The 26,633-nt window shown below is 45.9% G+C and overlaps 1 protein-coding gene across 1 annotated transcript in view; it reads right to left on the bottom strand.

The window, feature by feature from the left end:
- NEDD4 (NEDD4 E3 ubiquitin protein ligase) overlaps positions 1–26,633 on the bottom strand; it is a 1,239,834-nt gene that overhangs the window by 206,561 nt on the left and 1,006,640 nt on the right. The window contains exon 23 of the mRNA XM_069222425.1: positions 15,827–15,900. Coding sequence (XP_069078526.1) covers positions 15,827–15,900 — 74 coding nt within the window. The remainder of the gene's footprint in view (positions 1–15,826; positions 15,901–26,633) is intronic.

Here is a 26,633-nt window from a genome sequence, read left to right as displayed (position 1 = left end):
AGTCAGTCCCAAAAAGGGAATGGAAAGAAGGTTGCCTAGGCTGCTCCAAATCTAGTGGGGGAAGCAGTTCCTTGAGTGGATTTGGGCATGAAATCATCTGAGGTCAGACCAGCGTTGAATTGGTGTTGGAGAGAACAACTGGGGCCACTTCTTCTGGTGGTGAAGTAGCCATCAACGTCAATGTGCCCAGGGTCGGCATGGGCTGCAGCGCTGGACAAAGAGTTAGAACAAGAGCCGGAGGCAAAGTACATGTGAAGGACTCAGATGGTGCAGAGGGCGAACCTGTCAGCAGTATTTCCAGATGGAAGGACTCTCAGTTCATTGGGGCCTGATGATACGCCAGAGGGAGTCCACAAGGATCCAAAAAGTTGAAGCATGGATGGAGGGAACTCTTTGATCTGACGCAACATGGCTGAAGGCCCCAAAAACGTGGGTTGTGTCAAAACAAGTTGCAGAATCGGTTTCAAAGACAGCTGACTTTGGGAGCAAGATCGAAAGGAGTGGCACATTGCCCGCATCTGCCCCACCAAATGCAAGCGGAATACCCCTTTGACTTCTTGTGTTTTATGCGCTTACATGAGGACTTGGAGGACAGCGAAGAACAACCTCTGGAGCGGGTCCAACAATGCCGGGAAAGGGACTAAGAGTGCAGGATTTGGAACAGTCCCGACACGTAGTGTTCATATGCTTGTCAACATAGAGTTTCGTCTTGTGTTTCCCTGATGGCTTTTGGGTTAACTGACATGCAGTCTCCGCAAGCCTTGGAGTCGTGGCTCGACCACAGGCACCAAAGGCACACCTGATGGAGATCCATCACAGACATTTGTTTGCTATAATCCCTACAGGACTTGAAACCTGTGATTTTAGGGGGTGACATCCCCTGTACAATGTACAATTTTGGAGGACAATTGTGGTAAACATCTCTCAGAGACAAAGAGGAACTCCAAATCTGCACCTAGAGGATCAGATGTCAGCGGGCAGAAGTGGTGCCTATATAGGCCCTGCACATCATTTCCGGAGTGGAACTGCATCATTGCAGAGGCACAAGGCGCCACCATCTGGAACGCAGAGGTACTGAATCCAGTCTGATGCCTGGAGAGAATTCAAATTGTGGGTAATCTGCAGCTAGAAGCCTCTATCAGAATTGGTCTTTATGCCAAAAAGGCAAGAGGTATCAAAAGACTTATCCAGCAGGTTTGCCTGTCCATCTCATAAGAGACCAGTGGGACATATCCAAACATGTCTATGTATGGTCACAAAGGAACACACAGATTGGGCCAACTAATCCATGGTGTTAAAACTGGAACTAAGACTTGTCAGGGGGTCCCAAAACAGTCCAGAAAAGCAGCAGCAAAATGACTGCTCACTGTAAATTCCATTACAGATGTTTACACATTTTCCCATCTTCAAGTATAATGAAATGACAATACAAGTCGGCGAAAACATATACATTGCTACTAAGATGAATGCTAGGAAGTGCTCTGCGTTATATGAAGCAATGGAAAAGCTAACAGAGTGCTTCCACTCAGTCTGTGTTGCAGACTTCTATGATATTACACATTTGCACCAGCAATGATATGCAAAGTAATTGTAGGTGCCGCTTCCATGCACTGAGGTCAGTTGCTTTCTAGGCTGTTTGTGCCCTAAGATACAGAGCCCCACCAGCAAACTGACTACGAGCAGTGTGCAGATTCATAAACGTAAGGAAATTGGGGAGTATGATAAGGTGTGTTTGTGAGACGTCACTGTAAAAGACACCTCCAACTCCTTTAGGACCATGGAGGCTTTCTTTGTCAAACTTTAGCTCAAACCTGAGTAGCTGTGGCTATGAGCAACCAGGCTTCAATGAAAGAACAAGTGTAAATCATTTAAACAGCACCAAAACAATTCAAGAAGACAGAAACATAACTGTCAAGAAATCCGGCTCCCATTTATAAAAAATAGGTTGTATTACTTTATATTCACCAAAGTTGTGAGAGGAGGCCTCTTTTTGCATGGTTAGCCCCCACGTTGTGCCTGATGTTGATGTGTCCTAGAAGTTGAAGTGCCCAGGCTCCCTGGGCCAGAGCTCTTTCCCTAACTCTGTTGTGATGCTTGGCACAATTTGATGCACTCTTAAATATCACTATAAGTCCCTAGTAAATGGGTACACCTGTACCCAGGACATGGGATATTAGGGGTATGCCCCTGATGCAGCGGCACTGACTGTGCCACCCTCTAGAGCCGTGCATCCAGATTCACCCAGCACTGCCATTGTAGGCTGAGTGTTCTGGGGCAAGCCTAAAAAGACAAATTTGACATGGCACACTCCCTGTGTGCCCTGTCCACCCTACACTGCATATGTTATGGGTAAGTCACCCCCTAGCAGGCCTTCCAGCACTAAGGCAGGGCGCACCATACTATATGTGAGGACATAGCTGCATGAGCAATAAGCCTCCACTGTGTCCTTGCCAAACCTGGGACATAGTGAGCGAACAGAGCAGGCATTTTACATGCATGTGCTGGACATTGGTCAAACACGGTGTACGAGGTTGGCCGATCGACAACACCAGGCTGCTTGTTTTTTTTTAGTTTTTTTTTTTTTTAGGTAAGCTGCCTTTATTGGTCTTTTGACAGTATAAATAATGTTGTTGTGGGATGGTTTTGTAGGTAGGAGGGTTTGAATGTCTTTTCCTTCTGGCCGCTAATTCTCGTCTTCTTCTCTCCTTCTCTTCCAGAGGCCTCGCGGGAAGTGTGTGAAGACAGAAAAGAATAGATACGGTAAGTGTGTGGTTTTCACCCTTCCTCTTTTCTTTTCTCTCTATCTCTTCTCGCCACTCTATTGTCTAACTACCTGGTTTCCCTAGCTTTCTTTTCCTCCTCTCTCCTTGCTGTCTCCTTTTTGGACGTTCTTTTGTCCCTTTGTTTTCCCCTGCCTTCCCCTCTTCCCTGGTGTTAGCGGGGTTTTCATTTTTTCTCTTCTTTTCCTTCCTCTTTCTCCCTCGTATTGTTCTCACGTTTCCTCTCCTTTTCTTTGTCTACAATATTGTAGGTGCACTGGTCTCTCTAATGTCCTTGTCCTTTCCTTTCTCTTTGGCCTGTTCCTTTTTTTCCCTTTTCTTCTCTTGCTCCTCGGCTAGGCTCGTTGTCTTCTTTTATACTCCTTACATCCAGTTCTCACAATTATTTTCCCTCTGGTTTCTTACTCCTCTTCCCTCCCCCTTTCCCCGTGCTCTTAGTGCGGTGCCCGTGGTTTCTTTTTCCCTTCTCCTCCCGCCTCCCGCTCCTTTCTCCCTGTCCCGCAATCCCGTACCTGGTTTGGCCACGCTTCTCCTGAAGCATGGCGGCTCACTCGCGTGCTCCCCTGGGCCAGCGGTCCTCGTCTTTGCAACGGGTCTCCACGGTTCTGGATCCCAGCTCCGGTTCGCTCTCCAGAAGAGGAGTTTCGACGTCTTCTGGGTCTTCCTCTTCCGTCGTCCTTTGTTCTCGTCCTCCTGTCGGCTCCCTCAAACTCCAGCTCCAGAACCCGTCTTCCTCCCCGTAAAAGGGAGGAAACCTCCTTTTGACCATCTCAAGTTCCCGCGGCGTCGGCAGGTAGCCAATGGGAAGGGCTTCTTCCCGGGCCGCTTCCATGTTGCCAGGGGCAGTGACAGCACAAGTCAGACCGAAGTGCGGGTCGGACTGGTTCGACCCGTCGTCACACACGGGTACCCCACCTACATGATGGCCACTCTGTACCCTGGGTTGTTTGGTATCAAACTCAGGATGATAAATCCAAACTGGTACCAATATTGGATTTATCCCTAAATGTACCCGGGGTCACCTTAGAGGTGCCCGCTGCAAAAGCTAACCTAACTGTCATGGTTGCTGACTGGTTTCATCCAGCATGCCACCACCAGACAGCCAATATACAAACCTTGGGGGAGAGCCCAGTCTCTCTGGTTTGTAAGACAACGCCCTTCCTGGGTGGAGGAGCTAACACGCCCTCCCTCAGAAATGTGCATTCCCCTGGCGATGAGCTTCAAAGGGCTACTGGCATTGAAACTCGAGCCCCAGGCCTGCTGCTAGAAACAGATGGCTTCCTCTTTGCCAACCCCCACTTTTGAAGGGTGCAAAGGAGGGAAACCACACAAAGGGTAGGAGGAGGGGGTCTCACTGAGCATGCACCCCTCCAGGGGCTTGCAGGCGAAGTGGACCCTCCATTTCAATTTCCGCCAAGTTGGATGGCAGGAAAATAGGCAATGAGGTTTAGGGTAGTGACTCTTCCCACAGGAAGTGGTCACTGTAGTGGGTGTAGCCACCCAAGGGTAAGTTTCCCATTGGACACTACCAGGATCCCCCTAAAACTCCCACAAAATTCAGTATTTAGTGGGCTCCCCTAGACCAAGAAATCAGATTCATCAGGAAGAAAAGAAGAAAGCGCCAAAGAACTCGACTGCACAAGAACATAGGATCTGCTGAACCAGAAGAGGCTCCAAGACCCCTGCTTGCTGCACCAGAGACCCGACAAGCGCCGCTGCGGTGGAGCTAACCACTGGACCAATCTCAGAAGACCACAAGGACCCCCAGGCTTTGTAAATAGCCTGAGATCTCCCTCTTGAGTGGAGCCACCACTCAAGAACCAAGAAAAACCAGCAAGAACCAGCAAACCGGTTAAGGTCAATTCACCGACGGGCCGATATCTCTGCAACTGGAAGTCGCACACGGACCTGACGAAACACCAATGACAGCCCGGGAAGGGACCTACAGGTGTGCCAACTTTGGCGGCACTGCGCCCTCCCATGGCCAAGTTGTGCTAATATCCCTGCACTAGTCAGTGCATGCCGGAATACAGCAAAAACAGCTCTCCCAGAGCTCCAATTGGAACTGGAGGAAGCCCCAGTCGAGGGGCTTCAGGAATACCCCGGGCCTCCCACCAAAGCACCCTCGTCGTCCTGCAAGGCCCCCGGAAGAAGACTTACCTCCAGCTCCAAAGTGTTCCATTGCACACAGACTCCAAGACCTCTAATTTGCCCTGCATCGCGGAACCAGCTGTGTGTCACGGGTCCCCAACCTCTTGCAACCTCAACAGCCCAAGGGGACCCTGAAGCACCACCTTTAATCCTGCAAACCAGCTCCTTTTCCAGGTGGCCCCTCCAAGTGGCCTTGTGCCTGTGCCAAGAGACTTTCCAGCTCTGCTACTGTCAGAACCAGGAGGCGCCCAAGGCTCTACAGCTCGCACAGTGTGCCCACCACCCTCCTCAATCATCCTGCAAAATAAGAGACTGGTACCTCAACTGTGTGATTTTATATACATTTTTACAGGTGGCCTTCCATTGATTCCTATGGCACGTAATTACGCACAGAAATACTAACTTTATTAAAACTTTGAAAAATCATAACTCAAAAACTACTTAATTATTCTTAACCATTTTGGTCATAAAAACTATATAAAACTCTGAAGTATTTTTTATAAATTCTGCTCTCAAGTTATTCACTGAGTGTGTGAGGTGAATGATTGATACTGTGAGTGCAACAAATGCTCAGCACATCTCCATTAGTCTAACAGCTCGACCAGCTATCTCAAAAACTGGAGCATTAAGTGATCTGATTTTTACCTCTGGAAACCAACGTGTGGTTGCCTGGACCCCCTGCACAGTATGCCTAGTTTTGCACACTACATAGAGGGCCAGCCTCCTACAAAAGTGAAAAGAGTTTGAAGATATACATTTTACAAGACACAATAAATCAAGACTTCTCACTCTGACGAGAGAAGATCCCGTGATCAGGGCTTACAAATTGCAGGCTCCTTCAGCTTTGGTGCAGCCTCTTTTTGCCAGGTTGAAGGTCAGCAGGGCAGTCCTTCTTCGGTCCTCTTCTCCAATCCAAGTTAGGTGAATAATCCCATAGCAGAACAGTTCACATCATAAGTTAGCACAGCTGAGTTGTCATTGTGTAACCCTGTACTCCCCAATGGAGCTACTAGTCTGCCTTCCAGTAAAAACTACTTGTTAGAAATGGGGTCTCTGGTTGGCAGTCAGTTTGCACCCTGTCCAAGCAGGGACCCTCACTCTAGTCAGGGCAACGGAGATACATACATAGATAACCCCTGCTCAACCCCTTGGTAGCTTGGCAGAAGCAGTCAGGCTTATCACAAAGGCAACCTGGAAAGTATTTGTAGCACACACCGTAATACAGTGAAAACACTACAAAAATAGACACCACACCAACTAAGAAAAATAGGTAAGATTTACCTGAATCAAACAAGATCAAAACAACAAACATACACAAGTCAAGATGTGAATTTTCAAAAGAATGAGTCTTGCTCCATAGAAAACAATGGAAACGTAAATGGAAAAATAAAATTGCACGGACGAGCATGAGTCGGAAAAGTCGGAGATCCATTGTTTCCTTACACACAAGTGAGGCCGTGCATCGTTTCTTCTATGGTCAGGTAGGCGATGCGCTGTTTTTCTCCCCCACAAGTGATGCATCGATTTCCAGACAAGGCACCTCGGATCCACGCAGGTTCACAATGACTTTGATGCCCAGAGATGATGCGTAAGAAATCCGGCTGCCAATGGGGTTTGCATCATTATCAGCAACTGCAAGAGGGTGCTGTCTTGTTTCTCCAGCCACAATGCATCGATCTCCCAGCCGCGATGCAGGTGGAGTGGCGATTTAAACCGCAAAGCTGGTGGCGTGTTATTTTTTCAGCAGTGTCACAGGTGGTGTATCGAAATTTCCGCCCGCACGGTGTTGTGTGTGTGTGGATTTCAGACCTTGGTCTGCCAGCTTCACCTCTTAAGGGCCCAGGGACTGGATAGGGCACCACTTGGCAGGGCAGGAGTCTCTACAGAGAATCCTGGTGCTGGCAGAGGAAGCCTTTGATGACCCTGAGACTTTAAAACAGGAAGCAAGGTCAGTTCAAGCCTTTGGAGATTCTTCACAAGCAGGAATATACCACAAAGTCTAGTCTTTGTCCTCCTTCAGGCAGAAGCAGCAACTGCAAGTCAGCCCAGCAAAGCACAGTCACAGGCAAAGGGGAAGTACTCCTCCTCCAGCTCTTCTCTTTGGGAGAGGATCCTCTTGATTCCAGAAGTAATTGAAAAATCTGGGGGTTTGAGTCCACTACTTTTACCCCTTTCTGTATCTTAAGTAGGCAAACTTCAAAGGAAAGTCTCTGTTGTTCACAAGGTCCTGCCTTGCCCAGGCCTGGACCCAGACTCTCACCAGGGGGTTGGAGACTGCATTGTGTGAGGGCAGGCACAGCCCATTCAGGTGTAAGTGACCACTCCTTCCTCCACTCTAGCTCAGATGGCTCCCTTTGTGTCACAGTCTAGAGGTGATTCTCAAACAGCCCAAATGTCAGTCTGACACAGACAGGGAATACACAAGCAGGCAGAGTCACAGAACGGTTTAAACAAAAAAATGTTCACTTTCTAAAAGTGGCATTTTCAAACAAACAATTTAAAAACCAACTTTACCAAAAAAAAGTATTTTTAAATTGTGAGTTCTGAGACCCCAAACTCCAAATCTCTATCTGCTCTCAAAGGGAAACTCCACTTTAAGGACATTTAAAGGCCCCCGATGTTAACCTATGAGAGAGATAGGCCTTGCAAATGTGAAAACCGAATTTGGCAGTATTTCACTGTTAGGACGTGTAAAACACACCAGTGCGTGTCCCACCTTTAATATACACTGCACCCTGCCATGGGGCTACCTCGGTCCTACCTTAGAGGTGCCTTACATGTATAAATAGGAAAGATTTGGGCCTGGTAAATGGGTACACTTCAAAGGTCAAATTGGCAGGTTGAAACTGCACACCCAGACACTGCAGTGGCAGGCCTGAGCCATGTTTACAGGGCTACTCGTGTGGGTGGCACAATCAGTGCTGCAGGCCCACTAGATTGATTCACAGGACCAGGGCGCCTCTAGTGCACTTTACAAGACACTTGCTAGTAAATCAAATATGCCAATCATGGAAAAGCCATTTACACATTTAATTTACACAGGAGCACTTTCACTTTAGCACTGGTCAGCAGTGGTAAAGTACCCAGAGTACCACTAACAGCAAAACAGAGTCCAGCACACAGTCAAAACATGGAAAGCAGAGGCAAAAGATAGGGGAGGCCATGCCAAGGATGCCAGGTATAACACTACTGTTGGGGGTTTTATTGTTCAAACATTTTGTGTTTTTTAATATGCTGCACCCTGCCTTACAAATCAATACGACTGCCAAAGGGATGACTCATGCATATTAAAAAAGGAGTTTTGGGCATTGCCATGGTTAAAAATGACAAAGTCAACTTAGCAGCTTTTAAACTGCTGTTCCAGTCGGCAGTGGCAGGCTGGGAGACACATTTTACCTTGTAGCACAAAAATTGCAGGCCAGTGGGGGAGCACTGTAACATACAGGCCCTGGCTACCCCTGGTACCATATACTAGGGACTTATAAGTAAGTTAAGATAAGCCAATTAGGTACAGTCAATTAACCATTACACTTTTAAGGGCCAAAAGCACTGGTACTGAAATCTGGTTAGCAGGCCTCTGTGCAGTCTCAGAATTGAAAAACCAGCAGCATCAGGTGTCCCCTAGGCCCTATGATATTTGCTCTGGCGCTTGAGCCGCTGGCAGCATGGGTGGGTCAAGATCCGGTCAATAGGGGAATATGGAGAGACGGAGGCTGGGAGGAATGCATCTCCCTCTATACGGATAATGTGCTACATTTTATCACTCAACCAACCCTTACTATTGACAGACTACTGCAAGTGTTCAACATTTTGGGAATCACTCAGGATACTGCATCAACTGGACCAAAACCCTCATCTTTTCCCTGGCAGGTGGCAACCCAAAACTTAACCCCCATAGTGTGGTCCCGTTGGCGCTCAGTGACGTTCTATATCTTGGGATATATGTATCCTATGTAGGAATTTAGTCCTGCAACTTGACAGAACACTGGAGGCACCTACCAGTTAGGCTTATGGGCAGAGATGTCCTTACAAACACATCCTTTAAGATCCCTCCGAATCTTTTGGGAAATAGAACAGGAGGTTAGATTACTGCTATGGAATGGCAGTACTTCGCGTATAGCACTGAGAAAGCTCCAGCGAGGGGTCTATGACAGGGGCTGGCCATCTCGGACATACTCAGAAACTATTGGGCGATGCAGCTGGTGAATGAGTGGGACTTTGCTGACCAAGAGGAGCTGGTCTACTGGATAGACAGGGAGGCAATAGGCTTCTGGGGCAATGAGGGGGTACTGTACCAATAAGCATGAGAACAGATCCTACAGACGCACACACAAACAGTAGTCAGAGTGTAGAGGATGGCAACTCAGTATTTGTGATGGTTAACAAACTTACTACCCAAACCCTACTCTGGGACTGTGATCTCCTAAAGGAGGTGGGCACACTGAAGGGATTCTCAAAGTAAGCCCCAATCAGCATTGAGCATTTGTGAGATATTTGGAGGGGGCTGTTCTAGTCACATTCAAGGTCCTATACTAAGAATATGAACTTGCAGAAACCGAAAGTTACAAACACCTACAACTGGGTCATGTCCGTCGAAAACAGTTAATTGAAGGTGAATAACTACAAGTAGCAACTCCGTTAGAGAAGCGCTTCCTCACCAAACCCATAACTGACCATGCCATCTTTATTATCTATAAAAAAAAACTGATCTATAACTCCCCGGATAATATGGTGGCAGAGAGAGATGTGGGAGGAAGATCTGGGTACCTTGAGGACGATGATCGGGCAGATGTCCTTCAAAGCCTACGAGAGACAGCGATCCATACCCGTTTCTGCTTGGTGCAACTACGAATCCTGCATAGGTCATACTTCTCCAGGGTGCTGCTCCATAAGACAGGAAGAGGTTCTTCAACCCTTTGCCTGTGGGGATGTGGACAAGATCTATCACATCATTTGAGGCTGCCCCATAATACAGATTTATTGGGAAGAGGTGGTGCAGAGAATGACTCAGGTTCTGGATGTGACAGTTCCTTTAGATTTGAAATGGCTCCTCCTGTCTATTACAGGAGAGACCTCCTGGACAAGATATCAACAAAGCTGGCTGAGGCTTGTGGCAGGGGTGGCCAAGCGCAACATTGCTCGAGCCTTGGGCGTAACCCACCCTCCACGACTGAGGACTGGGAAAAGGATTTGGACTGGTGTCAGAGGGCTGAACACAGTGTTTATGAAAGCAGGGGCTACCCGAGGAAATGGAAAAAGGTAAAGGGCCTCTGGGGGTCCTTTTGTGGGTGCTAAACTGTAGGATGGCAGGTATGGGGAGAGGAGGAGAGTTGTTCAGAAATGTCCTACTATGCGGATGCTGGTGTTATTCATAGTCACATGAGATCTATTCTTAATGTACCTCAACCTATAGGCACTTATGTCTGCAAAACCTGTTTTGGCAAAAATTTATTGTTGCAACTGTTGCAATGATTGTTGCGACTTACCTACTGTATCCACTGTATGCTGAGAGTTGTTTAACAAAAAGATTTAAAAAAAGAAAAATCTGCAGCATAAGTCCAAAACTTAGGGGTTACCATGACAAAACGAGGCACTTCCTTCCACTAAACTAGGCATCTTATTCATTGATAGAGTCCAATTCACAAGACTGGGAGGAAGGGAGGGTTGATGAGGAATCTGCTTATTGAAGGTAAGTAACTTGTTCTTCTGATAGAGTCTTCTAACCACAGACTGCTCACCATTTGAATAGATACCAAAGCAGTACCTATTTGGAGGAGGGCCTGTGAATGGACTCAAACCAAAAAGTCCTAAATAACAGAGTGGGTGAAATGCCCCTCTTAGCGAACCTGGCTACCAGACAGTAGTGCTTTGTGAATGTATGGAGGGACACCCTTGTAGCTGCCTGGCGATTGTCCAGGGCATGAACTCCGCAGGCCAATGAGATGGTAGCAGCTTTGGCTCTGGTGGAATGAGCATGCAGCCCTTCCAGAGGCTGTTTTTTGTCCAATGCGCAGCAGATTTTTCTGCACAGCATAATACAGCTTGAGATGCTCCTTTTCTGCATGGCCTTGCCTTTTTCGCTTCATTGAACTCCACAAAGAGCTGTTCATCCACCCACTGTTCTCTGGTATGATCAATGCAAAAGCTTAGTGCTCTTTTTTTTCCTTGTAAGAGGGTTGAAGTGGAGCATAGAACTCCCGTAAGGGGATATTCTGACTGACATGGGTCGGTGTCACAACTTTCAGCAAGCAGGATGCTTGTGTCTGCAGAGCGGGTTTGTCAGAGAAGAAGGTGGTGTACGGTGCTATGACACAGAGCTTGAAGCTCCCTCACCCACAGCACTGATAATATAGAGATGAGATACACTGTCTGGAGGGTCAGAAGCTGCAGACCCCCGTGAATTGCTCAAAGGGTGTGTGCATCAAATATGTAAGGGCCAAGTTAAGGTCCCACTGTGGCATGAAAAAGGGAGAGGGAGGAACCAGACGTTGCTACCTTTTCAAAAACTGCATCACAACAGGTAACTTGAATAATGAAGGCTGGTAGGGCAACCGTAAAAAAAAGCTGAAAGATCTCCTTTAATTGTGGCAAAGGCAAAGTCTTGCTGGTGAGAGACTAAACAAACAACAAAACGTAAGATAACTCTGCCTGCGGGGGGTCAATCTGCATGGGCCACACCATGCCACAATTTTTTTCCAATGACAGCTGTATGTAGTTTTTGTTGAGGGACGGCTGGCTGGCAAAATTACATTAACCAGCTCTGGGAGAAGGTTGAAGGTGTTCAGCTGTCACTGCTTAGTCTCCAAGAATGAAGGTGGGGACTGTGAAGAACTGGGTGCAGAACCCTGCCACGTTGCTACAACAGCAGGTACTTCCATAGGGGCAGCCTGATCGGAGGACAGATGCTCATACCCACGACTTCTGAATACCATACATATGCCCAGTCGGGGCCAGTAGGATGAATTTGGCCCAGTCACTCCTGGTCTTTTACTTCAGAAGTTGGGGCAGGAGAGGTAACAGTGGAAAAGCATGCATGAGTCCCAAGAGCCACTGTAGGCGCAACACATCTCCTAGCGAGAGAGAGAGAGAGACACACCTTGAAAACTCCAACATACAAAACTGCTGAGACTGCACCTCTTGGCGATGGTGAACAAATCAAGCCAAGGTCTCTCCATTCACTGAAGAGAGTTTGTGCCATCCCTGGGTGCAACTGCGACTTGTGATCCTATAGGCTTCAACAGACTGAGCTTGTCCGCACTGGTATTCAAGAATTCTGGTAGGTGGTTTGCCTCCAGAAACAATTCCTGATCATCTAGTCATTTTCAGAGGTGCAGGGCCACCTGGCACAGGCTTCATGACCCCACATGGTCCTGGTTTGTTGCATTTCCAAATGGTTGTGCCTGTAAGCACCTGTACCAGCCTCCCCTAGATGGACGGAAGGAAGGCTTTCAATGCCAAGCCGATGGACCTCAGCTCCAAGAGGTTGATAGTGAGCAGGGACACCACAGGAGACTACAGGCCTCTGATCTCCACCTCTTCAGGTGGCAGCCGCAATCCAAGAGCAATGCATCAGTCACCACTGTCAGCTCTGGGTGGGGTAGAGAGAGGGGTCTGTTCGCTGACTAATTGTGGTCCATTACCCAGACCTTTTGCAGTTTCTTATGAAATCTAGATATGGTCAGAGAAATCTTCTTGATGTAGGACGCACTGAGACTTCAGGTCTTACTGCAGAGCCTGCATATGTCACTTGACATTCTTGCCTAGCAAAGTCAACCTCACTGACATCCAGGACAGAGGTTGAAAGATCGGGATTATAGTTTGAATTTCCCTTTTTTGGGAGGAAGTCACAAAACAGAACTGTGTCCAGAATGGCTCAGGTGAAGTGGAGCATCTGAGAATGAGTCAGGAGAGACTTTGGCCTTTTTTGATAGTGAACCCCAAAGAAGACAGGAGGTTCTCCGTAATCTAGAGGTGGTTGACCACCACTGGGGGTGTATCCGCTTCAACAGCCAGTCTTCGAGGTAGGAGAAGAGTGGCACCTCTGAATTCAGACGATGTGCTGCCACCACCATCATCACATTTGTGAACACCCAAGGTGGGATGGTGAGACAAAAGAGGAACACTCAAACTGAAAATACTCCTGTCCCACAACGAACCTAAGGGAACGTGGATGGTCCTGCAGGACGGGGATATGGAAATAGGTGTCTGGCAAATTAAGGACCCCACCCAATCTCCAGGGTCAAAGGCAGACAAGACCTGAGCCACGGTGAGCATTCAGAATTTTTCCATTGAGAAAGTGCAGGTCTGAAATAGGACAAACACCTTCGCCCTTCTTTGGAACCAGTAATTAGGAAGCCACTTTTGGTGCAGACATCCTCGCAACAGCCCGTTTGGCCAAAAGGGCTTACACCTACTCTTGTAAGTTGGACAGATGGTTCTCCATCAGGTAGTCCAGGCTCAGTGGAAGGTACGGCATTGTGGCTAAGAAGGATAAGGTGTACCCCTTCTGGACAATCTTCAGGACTCCCCTGTCTGATGTTGTGGCCTACCAACCTGACAAGAATCGTTGGATCCTGCCTCGAACCATGTGGCTGTGCTCCATTAATGGCACGCTAAAGAGGTTTGGCAGTTGGGGCAGAAGGGTGAGGCAAAGATTGGCAGAGGGCTGACAGGCTCATTCACTCTGACTGCGGGTCAGTGGATGCTGTGGCCTCAACCATGAGACTGCTGGCACCCTGCTGAGGCTGAAGTGGCTGCCAGTATGGCGTACCAAATCCGCAAAAAGAAATAGATAAGGCTGATGCCACTGATGAGGTGGGGCACATGAGCCCAGGGAGCTTGTTGTGGCCCTGTTTCCTTTGCTCGGCTCCGGGGCAGAGTCTGCCTTGCTCCCACGGAGGCGAGCCCAGTCAAAGGGTATTTCATCACCTGAAAAATCCGTCAATCGCAGCCATATGTGGCAATGAATGGAGACACTGATGCCAATGGCTCGTCCAATAGATTTGGTGGTATTTAGGCAGCAAAGAATTGTGAACTTGGCCGCCTTATGACTGTCCTGTATGGCATGGGTCAGGACAGGTCGGAGGTCTTCCAGGACACCTGAGAGGACTTGAGCCACCGAATCTCAAAGAGCATGAGACCAGTGGCCCAACAAGCAACTGCATTGACAGACCTGAGGGAGGAACTGATGAAAGAAAATACCCTCTTTCCAAAGGTCTTCACTCTTTATTGAGGGGAATGGTTAGAAATCCATTTAGGTGGGTCAAACTTGTCGGAGTAGCTGCTTGCATGACTAAGCTCTCTGGAGAGGAATGCTAGACAAAAATGAAGGGTCGCTCGGGGCTGGTTTATAGAGTCTCACAATTTGAAAATTCACGGGGGCTCTAAGCAAGGTTTGCACCAGGTCTCAAGGAGAGTATCTGTGAATACCTTGTCTGCGGGTAGCAGGGGCTCAGTAGTGATTTGCCTCAGGTGGAGAACTTCGGGCTAGGCATTGTTTTTGGCCTCCAAAGTAGGGAGCTGAAGGTCAAGAGCTTTAGCTGTCCTTCAACTGACCACAGTAAATGAAGCACTCTCTTCGGTAGCAGGACCTGGAGGCGCGAGAAGACCTGATTCAGGAGTTATGCCAATGCCAACGTCCTCCTGGAGATCATCACACCAATTCTCCTCATAGTATAGTTGGCCAATTTCATCCCCTTCATCACAATCGTTGTCAAAATTTGTGCAAAACAAGGAATGCAGTGCATGAGATCTTTCCTGTGCAGACTGAGGTTCAATGGAAACCAAGTGCAACCTTGGTCAAGGTCATAGCAGCACTGTCTCAGGGAGCACAATGGGCACCTTGTCCTCCAACGCTGATGGAGTCAGCATGGGAGCTGATGCTCTGCAAACTAGTGTGAAAAAAGGAACCAGAGGTAGAGTCTGTCCAGGGCCTGCAGGAGGTCTTGTGGAAGTTTTGGAGGGTCTAATAGGTGTCAAGGGCGAAGCTGCAGACAGTGTCCCAGATAGAGGCCTTTCAACTCCGTGGGACCTGGAGGTGCTCCACAGGGAGTTGGAAGGGATCCAAAGAGTCAGAGCGTGGCTTCATAGAAATTTTCGATCGGCCTCATGGTGACAGATAGCCCTGGAAACTCTGATTATGCCAACACAATTTGTGGGATTGACGCCAAAGTAGACCAGCTTTGGGAGCGAGTCTGAGATGTATGGTAATGCTCTTGCGCCATTTCAGGAGTATGTAAGATAAGGGGCCAAGATGTGTTTGTTTTTTTATGTTTTTTCTTTGTCTTACACGACGATTTGGAGCACAATGATGATCGCCCTCGGGTTAGATTCCTGAGACTTCTGGACCATGAACAGAATGAGACTGACATTTGAACTTGGACTGATCGCGACAATGAGTCTTCAGCTGCTTGGCAATGTAGAGCTTCGTCTAACAGTCCTGTATGGTCTTCGAGTTCATAGTTGCAGTCACTGCAGGTCTTAGAGTTGTGACTCAACCCAAATCAAAACTGCAAAGGACGTGACACACATTTGTTGATGACAGACCTTGCAAGCTTTAAACTCTATTGTTCTGGAAGGTGACATTTCCCTTGCACACTTTAAAGCTTAGAGATATAAGAGGTCTCAAAGAAACAAGAGTTAGTTCCGGGTCCACATCTGGTGGCACAGAAAGAAAGCAACTAATGTCAGCAATGGGAGTGGAGTCTATATTGACTCGACACATCATTTCTGGAGTGGAACAGCAGCAGTGCAGAGCTGCATGGCACAACTAACCAGCTCACAGAGGTACTGCTGAAAAGTTTCCGGGCCTAATCTAACACCTGTGGAATATTCAAAAGGTGAGGAATCAGCAGTTAGAAGTCTCTATCAGAATATCTCATTGACAAAATACTTACTGAATATATTCTCTCTTGTTTATGTTGGTTATAATGATTTCAGAACCTCCAATTTTTAATTCATGTTGATGGGTCTGAAAACAAAAAAGTACAGATTATAAATTTACAAGCACATTTCACTCAGACATGTTTATTAACAAACTTGGGTGAATGTCCCCAACATTTCGTATCAAAATGACTGACTCAACACCTACATGAAACAAGTATGTGCTATTGTTGCATAGTTTAATTCTTTGCTTGCGTTATTAAAATGTCATTTTGTCCAAAATCTTAGGCAGAGCCAATTTTCACAATTATTTACTGAAGAAAGTCTGAATATTTATAATGACAATTCTTGAGCATCCTTACGTTAAAAGTGCCAACCACAATAGTAACTCAATGGTGACTGCTTAACAAAGAATGCTGATGAATGGCCTAACTAACTAGCAACCTGCCAAGCGTGTACAGTTAGGCAAGTGATTGACTATATTTTGCAGTACATTCAGGCAAACAGTAGAAAAATCTTAATGAATCAGTTTGAAAAGTTTCTAAGTAACTCACAACAAGTTATGTCTTTTGTTTGCTGCTTTTTTAGCACAAACTCGTCCCAGGCTTTGAAGGGCTTTACATGAGCACCATTTACATTAGACATCCCCAGAGTTCTTTTTTTTTTTTTTAAAGGCCCAGGTAGATAAAGGAATAAGGCCAGAATGTTGAGCCAACACCGTGATTAGAACCTGGTTCCCCAATTTCAAAGTAGGCATCTATGGCCGTCAGACCACATCTCCTAGCGATGCAAATCACCTAAGCACAAAATATACTTCTGTATTCACTGACATTTCTTGACATTTTTAGAATACAATTATATCACCTTATCCATTAGTTTGCTTTCGAAAGTGTTTCTCATAATGTTTTTCAGTGGTAGGTTGGAGATGTTGAGCTCTAATTTGTTTCTGCCATGCCCCATTAGTTACAGTTATTTTATTAAACAATTAAATATCTTTACTAATTACATCTACAATTACCTAATACAGAGGGCATATCAGTCAATTACAATAGTTAGTGACATGACAAGTCTGCTGATTTGTCACTACCTCATTGTACATTTTTTGGGTCTTTTTTGGCCTCATTCAAACTTTCTCTGTACCACTTTACTTTTGCTACCCTTGTGCGGTTGCAATTTTTCTCCCACTTAGAATTCCTCGTGTCCGTCTATTCAAGAATACCTATGGACTATCAGTCTCTATGAAGAAATAAAAGGAATGCACTTCCTAGCAATATACTACTTTCTGGCTGCCTCTTCAACTAGTTTTTACTGATCAGGCTGTGCTTCAATTACTTGTCTCTTCCCTTTAGGCTTTCTCATTAGGAATGCTATGTCTTTTAACAAACAATGAAATGTGATTGACATAATTACGGCAGTGATTATGAACCAACTGGTAATATATGGGTAATGTAAACCATCTTCTTAGATTGTTTGTGCCTTCATAGAAAAGTCATATCTTTCAATAAATCAATCCAACCTCAAGAAGACAGTCAAGTATACATAAAACTTTAATTCACATTGGCTTAGAAACATTAGTTCAAGAATTTTCATTACATTTTAGGTTTTGCCATTGGCAGAGATTAGGCACAGTACCTGGTCTGTGTGCAGCCTCTGTGAACAACCTATGCTGCCTATGAACTTCGGCCGACTGCAAAGTGGTGCAGGGCCCAGCCGGACCACTTGTAGCCAACTCCCACTGAGCTTGGCCAAAGGCCATGTTTAATGGTGGTTGGTCATCCATGGTGGGTTTGACAAAGTGCTTAGTTTTAGACAAGGCACTTAGGCCATTCTCCATTGATGACTGGCCACACTGCATTGTGGTAGGGCAGGCTGTACATTCATCTCCTGATGCACGAGGACAGAGGCTGTGTTCAGAGGAGGCTGGCTATGTGCAGCAGGTTAGTCACAGGGGCTGACGAAAGGCGTGGTTGTGTGCCCAATTCCCATAGTAGACTAGTACCCACTACACCCATCCGCTCATTCGTTCTTACTCACTCTGTATCTCACTCACTCCTTCAAACCCTACGTCACTGTCATTCGTGTACTTTTTCTCACTTCCCCACTCATTTATTCACCTTTTTTGTTTTTTTTGTTTTCTACTTTTTTAAGGTAAAGCAAACCAAAATATACAATGAAAAACTGAAAAATCGAGCTAAAAGAAACAAAACAATATTATTTTTCAGTTCATCTGAAGTAGAATGACTTGATTTGTACACACTCTTTCTCTTTAATCCCAGCAAGACAGGGCCACGCCATACACCAAGCGATTCTATGCCATAGTTGTGAAGCAGGGAGTGCGGAAAGCAGTTTATTATATGGTGTGGTTGTGCATCCTCACTATGTAATGATCTCACAAACCTGTCTTGGGCTGACTCAGGATCATTAGTGAAACCGTAGCTCAACCCTGGCTAGCTGTCTTTGAGCAGTCAGGCTTTAACAAAGGAGAAAATGAAAAGCATTTAGAAATAGTAAAACAGTTTAATAAGAAAGAAACTTGAAGCTAAGGAAAAGTGACATCAATTTATAAAAATAGATTTTTAAGAATTTTTAGACACCAAAATGAATAAAATCCCTTGCTGGTTTTCGGAGGTATAAATTATTAAGCAAATGGTAAATCACTGATTTTAATTTAAAATCGCCAACAGGCATTGTCAACTACTGCGGTTAGAGGTTACTTTGAATACTTTTGTAAAGTTGTGTTCAGTTACTCCAGCCCGCATTGGGGGACCAAATCTGGAGGGGAGTGAGTCACAAGGGACAACAGTGCTTGACAGGAGAGTTACCTTGCAGTCAAAGCAGTCTCCAGTCCAGTGCCAGGCTCTGTGGATGAACTGCCATAGACATCAATGGAGTGTTCTTATTGCAAGGGATACAGGATGCTGAAGGATGCAGTGGATGCTGATCCTGTGAAAGGGAATCTTCTTGGGGCTACCCACTGCCCCATGAACATGGTGGGGTGACTTTGGACACAGAGGCCGATGTCCCTTAAAGTCCGGTTAAGTCTTGACAAATACTAGTTGCCACTGGTCTACTGATCTCAGGCTACACCGAAACCAGTAGTTCCCTTTAACTGAGGCTAGTGTCCGCCTTGGGTGCCCAAACTGCACTCTGACGACTCTCTCCAGTCCAGCAGACTCGGGTGAAATGTTTGAGTATCAGGACTTGGTCTCCCGGGCTGCTCTTCAGCAGTCAGGCAACTTTGGCTGTCAACTTGTCACGGCATTCTTCTTCTGGTGTTGTGGCCTTGTAGTTGTAACAAGAAGTCAGCCAACTAACTCTTGGAATCACTGCTTCGCTCTGGGGTTTGGGGATGACTTTTCCTTGTGCAGAGCTCCACAGGTACAGTATTCTCTTTGCTAGCCCAAGGATCAGAAGGTGGAGTCCAGTCTGTGGTGCAGGGAAAAGTAGGGCAATCCTGCGTCTGCCCTCTCTCCAATGCAAACATGATCTGAGGTCTTGCTCTTTTTATGTCCACAACTTGCCCTCAGGGGACGTGGTCACAAGTAGCCTATAGGGTCCGGGATCCCTCTTGCCTGATAGCTAAAAACTACACTTTGCAGGACATCTCTATCTCAGAGTACAATATTTTGCCCACTCCCAAGATGGCAGAACCCCTCTCTTGGTGCATGGAGCCTGGTATCCCACTTCAGAAGTGTGGCTACATGAAGGCTACCCACCCATAGGAAAACTGACGTGGCAACTGTTTCCCCTGTTCTGTCCACAACCTGTCTACCAGACCAAAAGAGCAGCCCCTAATGTGTGTGACCACCATTTGCCCTCCAAAGGTAGCTTTTCCCCTTTGAAGCTTGTCATGTGGACTCACATCCTGTGAGGGAGAGATAACACCTCTTCTAATATCAGGTCTTTTGTGTTTCTTCCTATCCGTTGGTCACCCCCTTTCCCCAAATCCAACCCAGAGGGCAGAGAACAGCCTCATGCCAAGCAACTGTAAATGGTCACTAGAAATATTGGGCAACAGAGTGGCAACTTTTTAAAGTTGCCATTTACTTAAAAGTTACATTAAATTCAACCTGTGTATCAAAACCGGTTTAATGTAGCAATTCATTTAATACCTTGAAGTACCAGCTTTAGTAGGTCCATTCAGTAGTTAGCACAGTTGAGTTGTCAGTGCGTAACCCTGTGCACATCTAGCCTTTCTACAGTAAAAATAAAAATTTGGTTTTTTTACTGTTAGGACACATAACACACGTCCCACTTTGTAATTTACAGCACTCTGCCTTAGGACGTGATAGGCCTATGTTAGGGATGACATATATATTGAAAAAGGAAGATCTGGACTATGTCTTTACTCTAAACGGCAAAGTTGAATTTGCAGTCCCAGAGCATGGCAGGCTGGGCTTCTTGCTTTGTCATACTTCAGGTGGCACAATAGGTGCTGCAGTCCACGAGGGACACTTTAACATACTGGCCTTGGGTATCTTTGGTAACATATAATAGGGAATTATAAGTGAGGTAACCTGTGCCAGTTGGGTATACGACAATTAAACATACACTTTTAAGGGTCAGAGCACATGCACAGCACTGAGGCCAGGTCAGTAGGGCCCAGTGCATCATGGAGTCATTACACCAGTATCTATTTGTCAAAAGGTGGGGCAGAAAGTAGGGTGAACCTGCAAAAAGCCATTTCCTCATACAGGGAACAATTTCGTGTTCCTCTTCATGCAATATATGTTCAGGAAACCTCTCTCCAGGAGGGATAGCATACAGCACAGCTGCATAGGATATGATAGCGTCTTCAGGGTCCCGCTTTCTCTTTATTTTCTCAGCAGTGAACTGCTGTTAATGTTGTACATTAGGATACTTGTGCATCAATGGGGTCCCAAAGCTGTATTTTCCTTTGTTGCTCCTGCTCTTATTCTTGTCAAAGTGCATGTCATGTATTTGGATGACATTTTTTTTAAACTCTGTAAAATTTTTCCAGCCATTCAATTCTGGTGGCAACCTGGAATTCTCAGTTTGAACATCTTCCACTACTTAATTTAATTTTTCTTCTAGATCTCACATCTTCTGTTCTTGTTGAGAAGCCATCAGGCAAATATAAAAGGTTTGCTTTACCAAAATAAAAAGAAAACACCACCAAAAAAGATGCTACAGACTCCTTTGCTACAGAGCTCTCTTGAGGCAAGGTAAGCAATGACCTGTGCAAGAACGTCAAGGACTATCTGACTGTGGAATAATAATGGGATTTGATTGGTTCTCAGGAACATCTCTGCAATGGCACATAAGGATTAACCTATGTGAACCAAGAAAAATAGGTATGTAACATTACATCTGTGAGATTTTAGGTCTACATAAATGCCACATACTTTCAACAAAAACATATTACAATTTATTTTCATATCAAAAATAACTTAAAAACCTTTACATGTTTGCAATACTTGCACCTAGATTGATGGTACTCAGAATGGACTTGCTGTTCAGAAGTACTGCTTATAGGTGGATCTGCTAAGGACCCACAAACCCTTAACTCCACACTTCGGAGGATATAATTTTATATCCAACGGAGAAAGATACTCAATGCAATGCAGCTCAATAATTTTAAAAGGCCGATGTCCCAAGAACACAGCCAGCAAAGCCAAGAAAGATCTGGTTCGAGCCGACAACCTCCATCAATAAGTATGACTGCGTGGTTGAAATACCAAATACTTCAACAGAGAGCGTCCATCCAAACAGTCCCTGGTGTAATTGTTATAACATTTCCCCTAGGTGAATGCAGGAAAAGTCATCTGCACTTTGTGTACCAAACCAAAGTAGCCACAGGGCTCTTTACTCGTTTTGGTACCACAGTGAGAATACAACATTTGCAAGCAATTCATCCTAATGATTTTTCTAAGGCTGAAGTGCAGCAGAGGAGACAAGAAGAGAGAGGAAGAAGAAACAACAAGGTGCTTACTTTTGGTAACAGTCTTTTGGTGGATACTCTATCTAACCGCAGATTCCTCACCTTGCAAATAAACCCAGGCACCATATTAGATCTGGTGATTTTTCTCAGCAATTCCCTTGAGCACTGGCTGGTAGCATCATGTGGCTCCGTGAAAGGTTCAATCAGCCCTAGAAGTGGAGGCAGTGGCACAACAGCTGCAATCTGTGTGTGTCAAACGTCAGTTTCGTCCTGATAGCTGTCTGTGGCATTGGATGAGAAGTCCTCAGGAATCAGACTGTACCAGTGTGCAGATATCCAAGTTAGAATCTTTTTTTTTTTTAGCATGGACCAGAAGAACCAATCTACAGAAAGGGAAGGAGGATGGGTTAAGTGGGGAATCTGCAGGTAGATAGTGTATTCACCAGAAACAGTATTACCTAAGCTAAGTAACGTCTGATGAAACAGTCAACTGTTGCAGCTCAATCTTCAAGCATGGAGGTGTATGTTGTATAGGTTTGGGTGCAGAAGAACTGGTGTACTACTGCTACAGGAGCTCTTCCTGAAGAGGCAGCCAGATCAGAGGACAGATGCTCATGGCCAGAAGATCTGGGTACCACATTCTCCTGGCCCAATCCAGTGCCAGTAGAATGACTTGGGGCTGGTTGTTCCCGATCTTCTTCAGAACTGTGGGCAGGAGAGAGAGAGAGAGGGAAGGTGCATAGGAGTCCCGAGCTTCAGTCCGACAGAAAGGTGCCTCCGAAGGAGAATTGCCTTGAGAACTCCAACGTTCATAAACTTGGACACTGCATGTTTTCAGCTGTGGCAAAAAGATCTAGACAGGGTTCTCTCAATTGTTGGGAGACACCCTGTGCCCCCTCAGAGTAAAGCCACCATGTGTGATCTGCTAGGCAACGTCAGTTGAGTTTGTTCACTCTTGTTTAAAGATCCTTGTAGGAAAATATCCTCTTTCTTGGAATGGTTACCCCCATTTTCTGCCTGTTGTCAGGGTGTTTGACTGTGTTCACTGGGATCCTGCCAACTAGGACCCCAGTCATTATGCTCTCTCCCTTCTAACTTGGTAACTTGTACCATTTTCACCCCACAAGTCTATAGTATATGGTACACAGGTACATTGATGTACCAGGGGATCCCCATGGGCTGCAGTATGTATTATGACACGCAAAGTGTTCTGCAGGCCTGCCATTGCAGCCTGCGTGAAAGGGTGCATGCACCCTTTTTCACCATAGGTCACTGCACCAGGTCACAATAAGTCCCCCCTATGGCAGGCCCTCCTAGCCCAGATGGCACGGTGCAAGTACCTGTGTGTGAAGGCACCCCTGCACTAGCAAAGGTGCCTCCACAAACTCCAGTTCCATTTTCATGGACGTCGTGAGTGAGGAGACGCCATTTTATGTGTGTACTGGACATAGGTCACTACCTATATCCAGCTACATAATGCTAACTCCGAATCTAGGCATGTTTGGTATCAAACAAGTCGGAATCATACCCCAATACTACTGCCAGTATTGGAAGTATGATTCCATGCACTATGGGGGCTCCTTAGAGGACCCCCAGCATTGCTACCACCAGTCTTCTAGGGTTTTCCGGGCAGCCCAAGCTGCTGCCACCCCTCAGACAGGTTTCTGCCCTCCTGCTGCTTGATCTGATCAAGCTCAGGAAGGCAGAACAAAGGATTTCCTTTGGGAGAGTGGGTAACACCCTCTCCCTTTGGAAATAGGTGTTACATTGCTTGGGAGGGGTAGCCTCCCTAAGCCACTGGTATGCTTTGAAGGGTACATTTGGTGCCCTCCGTTCATAAAACCAGTCTACACCAGTTAGTGGACCTCCAGTCCCTGCTCTGGCGCGAAATTGGACAATGGCAAGGGGAGTGACCCCAGAGGTGGTGCCCAGAGCTTCTCCAGACGGTCCCTGGGTTCTGCCATCTTGAATCCAAGGTTAGTAGCGACCTCTGGGACCATCTGAGTGGCCAGGCCAGGCAGGTGACATCAGACCCCCCTCCTGATAGGTGGATATGTTATTGTATTTTATATAGCACCAAACCCGGAGGCTTCGTAGCGCTGAGAATGACACTGGCCTTATAGCAAGCAGGAAAAATACCGGAACATCAAAAAAATATATAGTTGGAATTAAATACTAAATTAGAATTAGAAAAGCCAGGTTTTAATGGCCTTCCGAAATTCCAACTCCTGTCTAATCACCCAGATGTTGAGGGGAAGCGAATTCCACAGTTTGGCTCCCTGATATTTCAGCTATCTACCACCCCAACGTGCTTTTTTTTTTTTTTTTTTTAACTTTGGGGAGCACGACTAAGGCTTTGGAAGAAGATCTTAGAGCTCTCGTAGGGGCATAAAATGAAACTAAGGTTTTCAATAGATGTGGACCTCTATTATATAGAGCTCTATGAAAAACACACAAAGATTTAAACTTGATTCTTTTCCCTACTGGAAGCCAATGCAAGGTGGTCAAAGCTTGCTTGGCCGATGTATACTTTGGCATGTTAAACAGTAACCGAGCAGCCGCATTTTGTACTGTTTGCAATTTCTTGATCACATATTCCAGTGAACCCAGAAAAAGACTATTACCATAGTCCAGCCTAGATAAAATAAGGGCCTGTACCGTAAGTCTTTTGGCCAGAGGAGGAAGCAAACCAATAACCTTTCGAAGTAACCTCAATAATCCAAAACAGGAGGTGGAGAGCATCCTAGCTTGGTACTCTAGAGTTAATTTAGAATCTAGCCAAATTCCTAGGGCTTTAATATGATCCTTCGGAAGGGGAAGATGTTCCAGCTGTATAGCCGGCAAAATATTCTTCGCCGGGTTAGAGAGCTTTCCAAGGAACATTATGTCTGTCTTTTCTTCGTTGAGTTAGAGCCTGCTGTCAGTCATCCAACTCGAGACAGCTTGCAAGCAAGCTGGCAACGCCGAATTGTCTGCAGCCTTAACCGAAGACACCAACTGCGTGTCGTCGGCATAGGATACCAGGGACAAACCGAAAGGTTCCACTAAATGTGCTAGGGGAGCCATATAAATATTAAAAAGAGTAGGACTCAACGATGAGCCCTGGGGTACCCCACAATAAGATCTAAACTGGTCCGATAAAAAAGAACGATCTAAGACCTGAAAGGATCTATTCTGGAGAAAAGATCTCATCCATTTGAGTGCATGGCCTTTAATTCCAGCTTTTTCCATTCTTTGGATCAAGAGACCATGATTAACTGTATCAAATGCGGCACTTAGATCCAGCATTGACAGCTGTTACCAGACCCTGATCCATCCGTTTTCTAACTTCTTCTGTAACAGCTATCATAGCTGATTCGGTGCTGTGGGCTGGTCTAAAGCCCATTTGCATGGGATGCAGGATGTTATGATCCTCAAGAAAGCTGGAAATTTGCGTATTGACATGTTTGTCAATTATTTTTGCCATCGTTGGAAGAAGTGATATCGGCCTATAGTTCTTGAATTCGGCCCCATCTAGGTTAGTTTTTTTTAGCAGGGGTTTGACCACTGCATGCTTCCATGGTTCAGGGACACTGCCACTTTGTAAGGAGCTATCAGGTGCTGACAGAGTAAGTATGTGAGGTGGAGCAGGATCTAAAGGAGAACCAGATTTCAGTTTACTCAGAAGCAAAGCAGTGCTTTCTTCCAAAATAGGAGAGAAACACTGTAAACTGGCAGAGCAATCTTTACTCTCACTGATCTGATCAGACATTGTCACCTCTTCCCCTGGGAAGTTCTTATAGATTTCCTCAATCTTCTGTAAGAAGAACGTGGCAAAGTTGTTACTGTGTTCCACTGATGCTACCGTTGCTTCAGGACAAGTAGGAGAGTAAAGCATCTCCTTCAACACCCGAAAGATTTCTTTCGGGGATCCCAAAGCCTGTTTAATCTTGTCCCCATAATGGGTGGCTTGAGCTAGCCTTATGTCTCCATGATAATGCCTAATTGATTGTCTATACTCTTCCCTGTCTTCCTGTTTTAAGGATTTCCTCCATTTCCTCTCTAGCCGCCTACAATTACTCTTCAGAGTTGTCAAATGTGGAGAAAACCATGAGGTTTTGTCCCTTCTACTATGCCCAGAAAACTCCTTAAAAGGGAGCAGAGTATCAAGGCAACTGGTGATCCAACCGTTAAAAAGAGTGGTGTCCATATGGTTATCCCTCACAAAATCTTTTTTACTATTCATTAAAAGTTTAACCCATTCATCCGAATTAAGATTATGCCATTTCCTTGCCCTCCTACATATAGGCTGTTGAAAGCCCGGTCCCTGGGGAAGCTTAATTTTTAATGTAATTACAAAGTGATCTGACCATGCTAACGGGAAAGGGGACAGAGCGCTCAGCGATGGAAGATTGCGAAAGACCAAATCAATAGTGTGTCCTCTCTCCTGTGTCGGACCACTGAATAATTGTTTTAGTCCTAGCGCTTCCAAATCTCTCAGCAGACGTTTAGCTGCAGTGTGCTCTAAGTTGTCCACTTGGATGTTAAAATCTCCTAGCACTGTTAAATTAGATTTCATGCAAATTAATTCAGCTACTTGGTCAGGAAGAGTGTTGAGGTATTATTCATAGGGGCATGGTGGCCGACACAGTAGAACTCCCGTGAATGTAAAGGTCGAATTAAAAGCTAAAGAAAAGCTCATGCCTTCACACCCTAATAATTCCAGTGGATAATAGCTAAAAAGAAAATCTTGTTTAAAAATAACTGCAATCCCCCCCTCCCTTACCCTTCGCTGTGTCAAGCCTTGAGATAACATACCCTTTGGGTAGAGCTAGGGCAATATCTGGACCTGATCCCTCATGGAGCCAAGTCTCAGTAAGAAAGAGGGCGGCCGGTGACAAATCACTCAATAGAAGATTTATGTCTAGCTTGTGTGCAGG

Source organism: Pleurodeles waltl, chromosome 3_1 (genome assembly GCF_031143425.1).
Source record: "Pleurodeles waltl isolate 20211129_DDA chromosome 3_1, aPleWal1.hap1.20221129, whole genome shotgun sequence".
Classification (NCBI taxonomy): Eukaryota; Metazoa; Chordata; class Amphibia; order Caudata; family Salamandridae; genus Pleurodeles; species Pleurodeles waltl.
The sequence above is the reverse complement of the archived record's forward strand: the minus strand, read 5'-3'. Positions and strand labels throughout refer to the sequence as shown.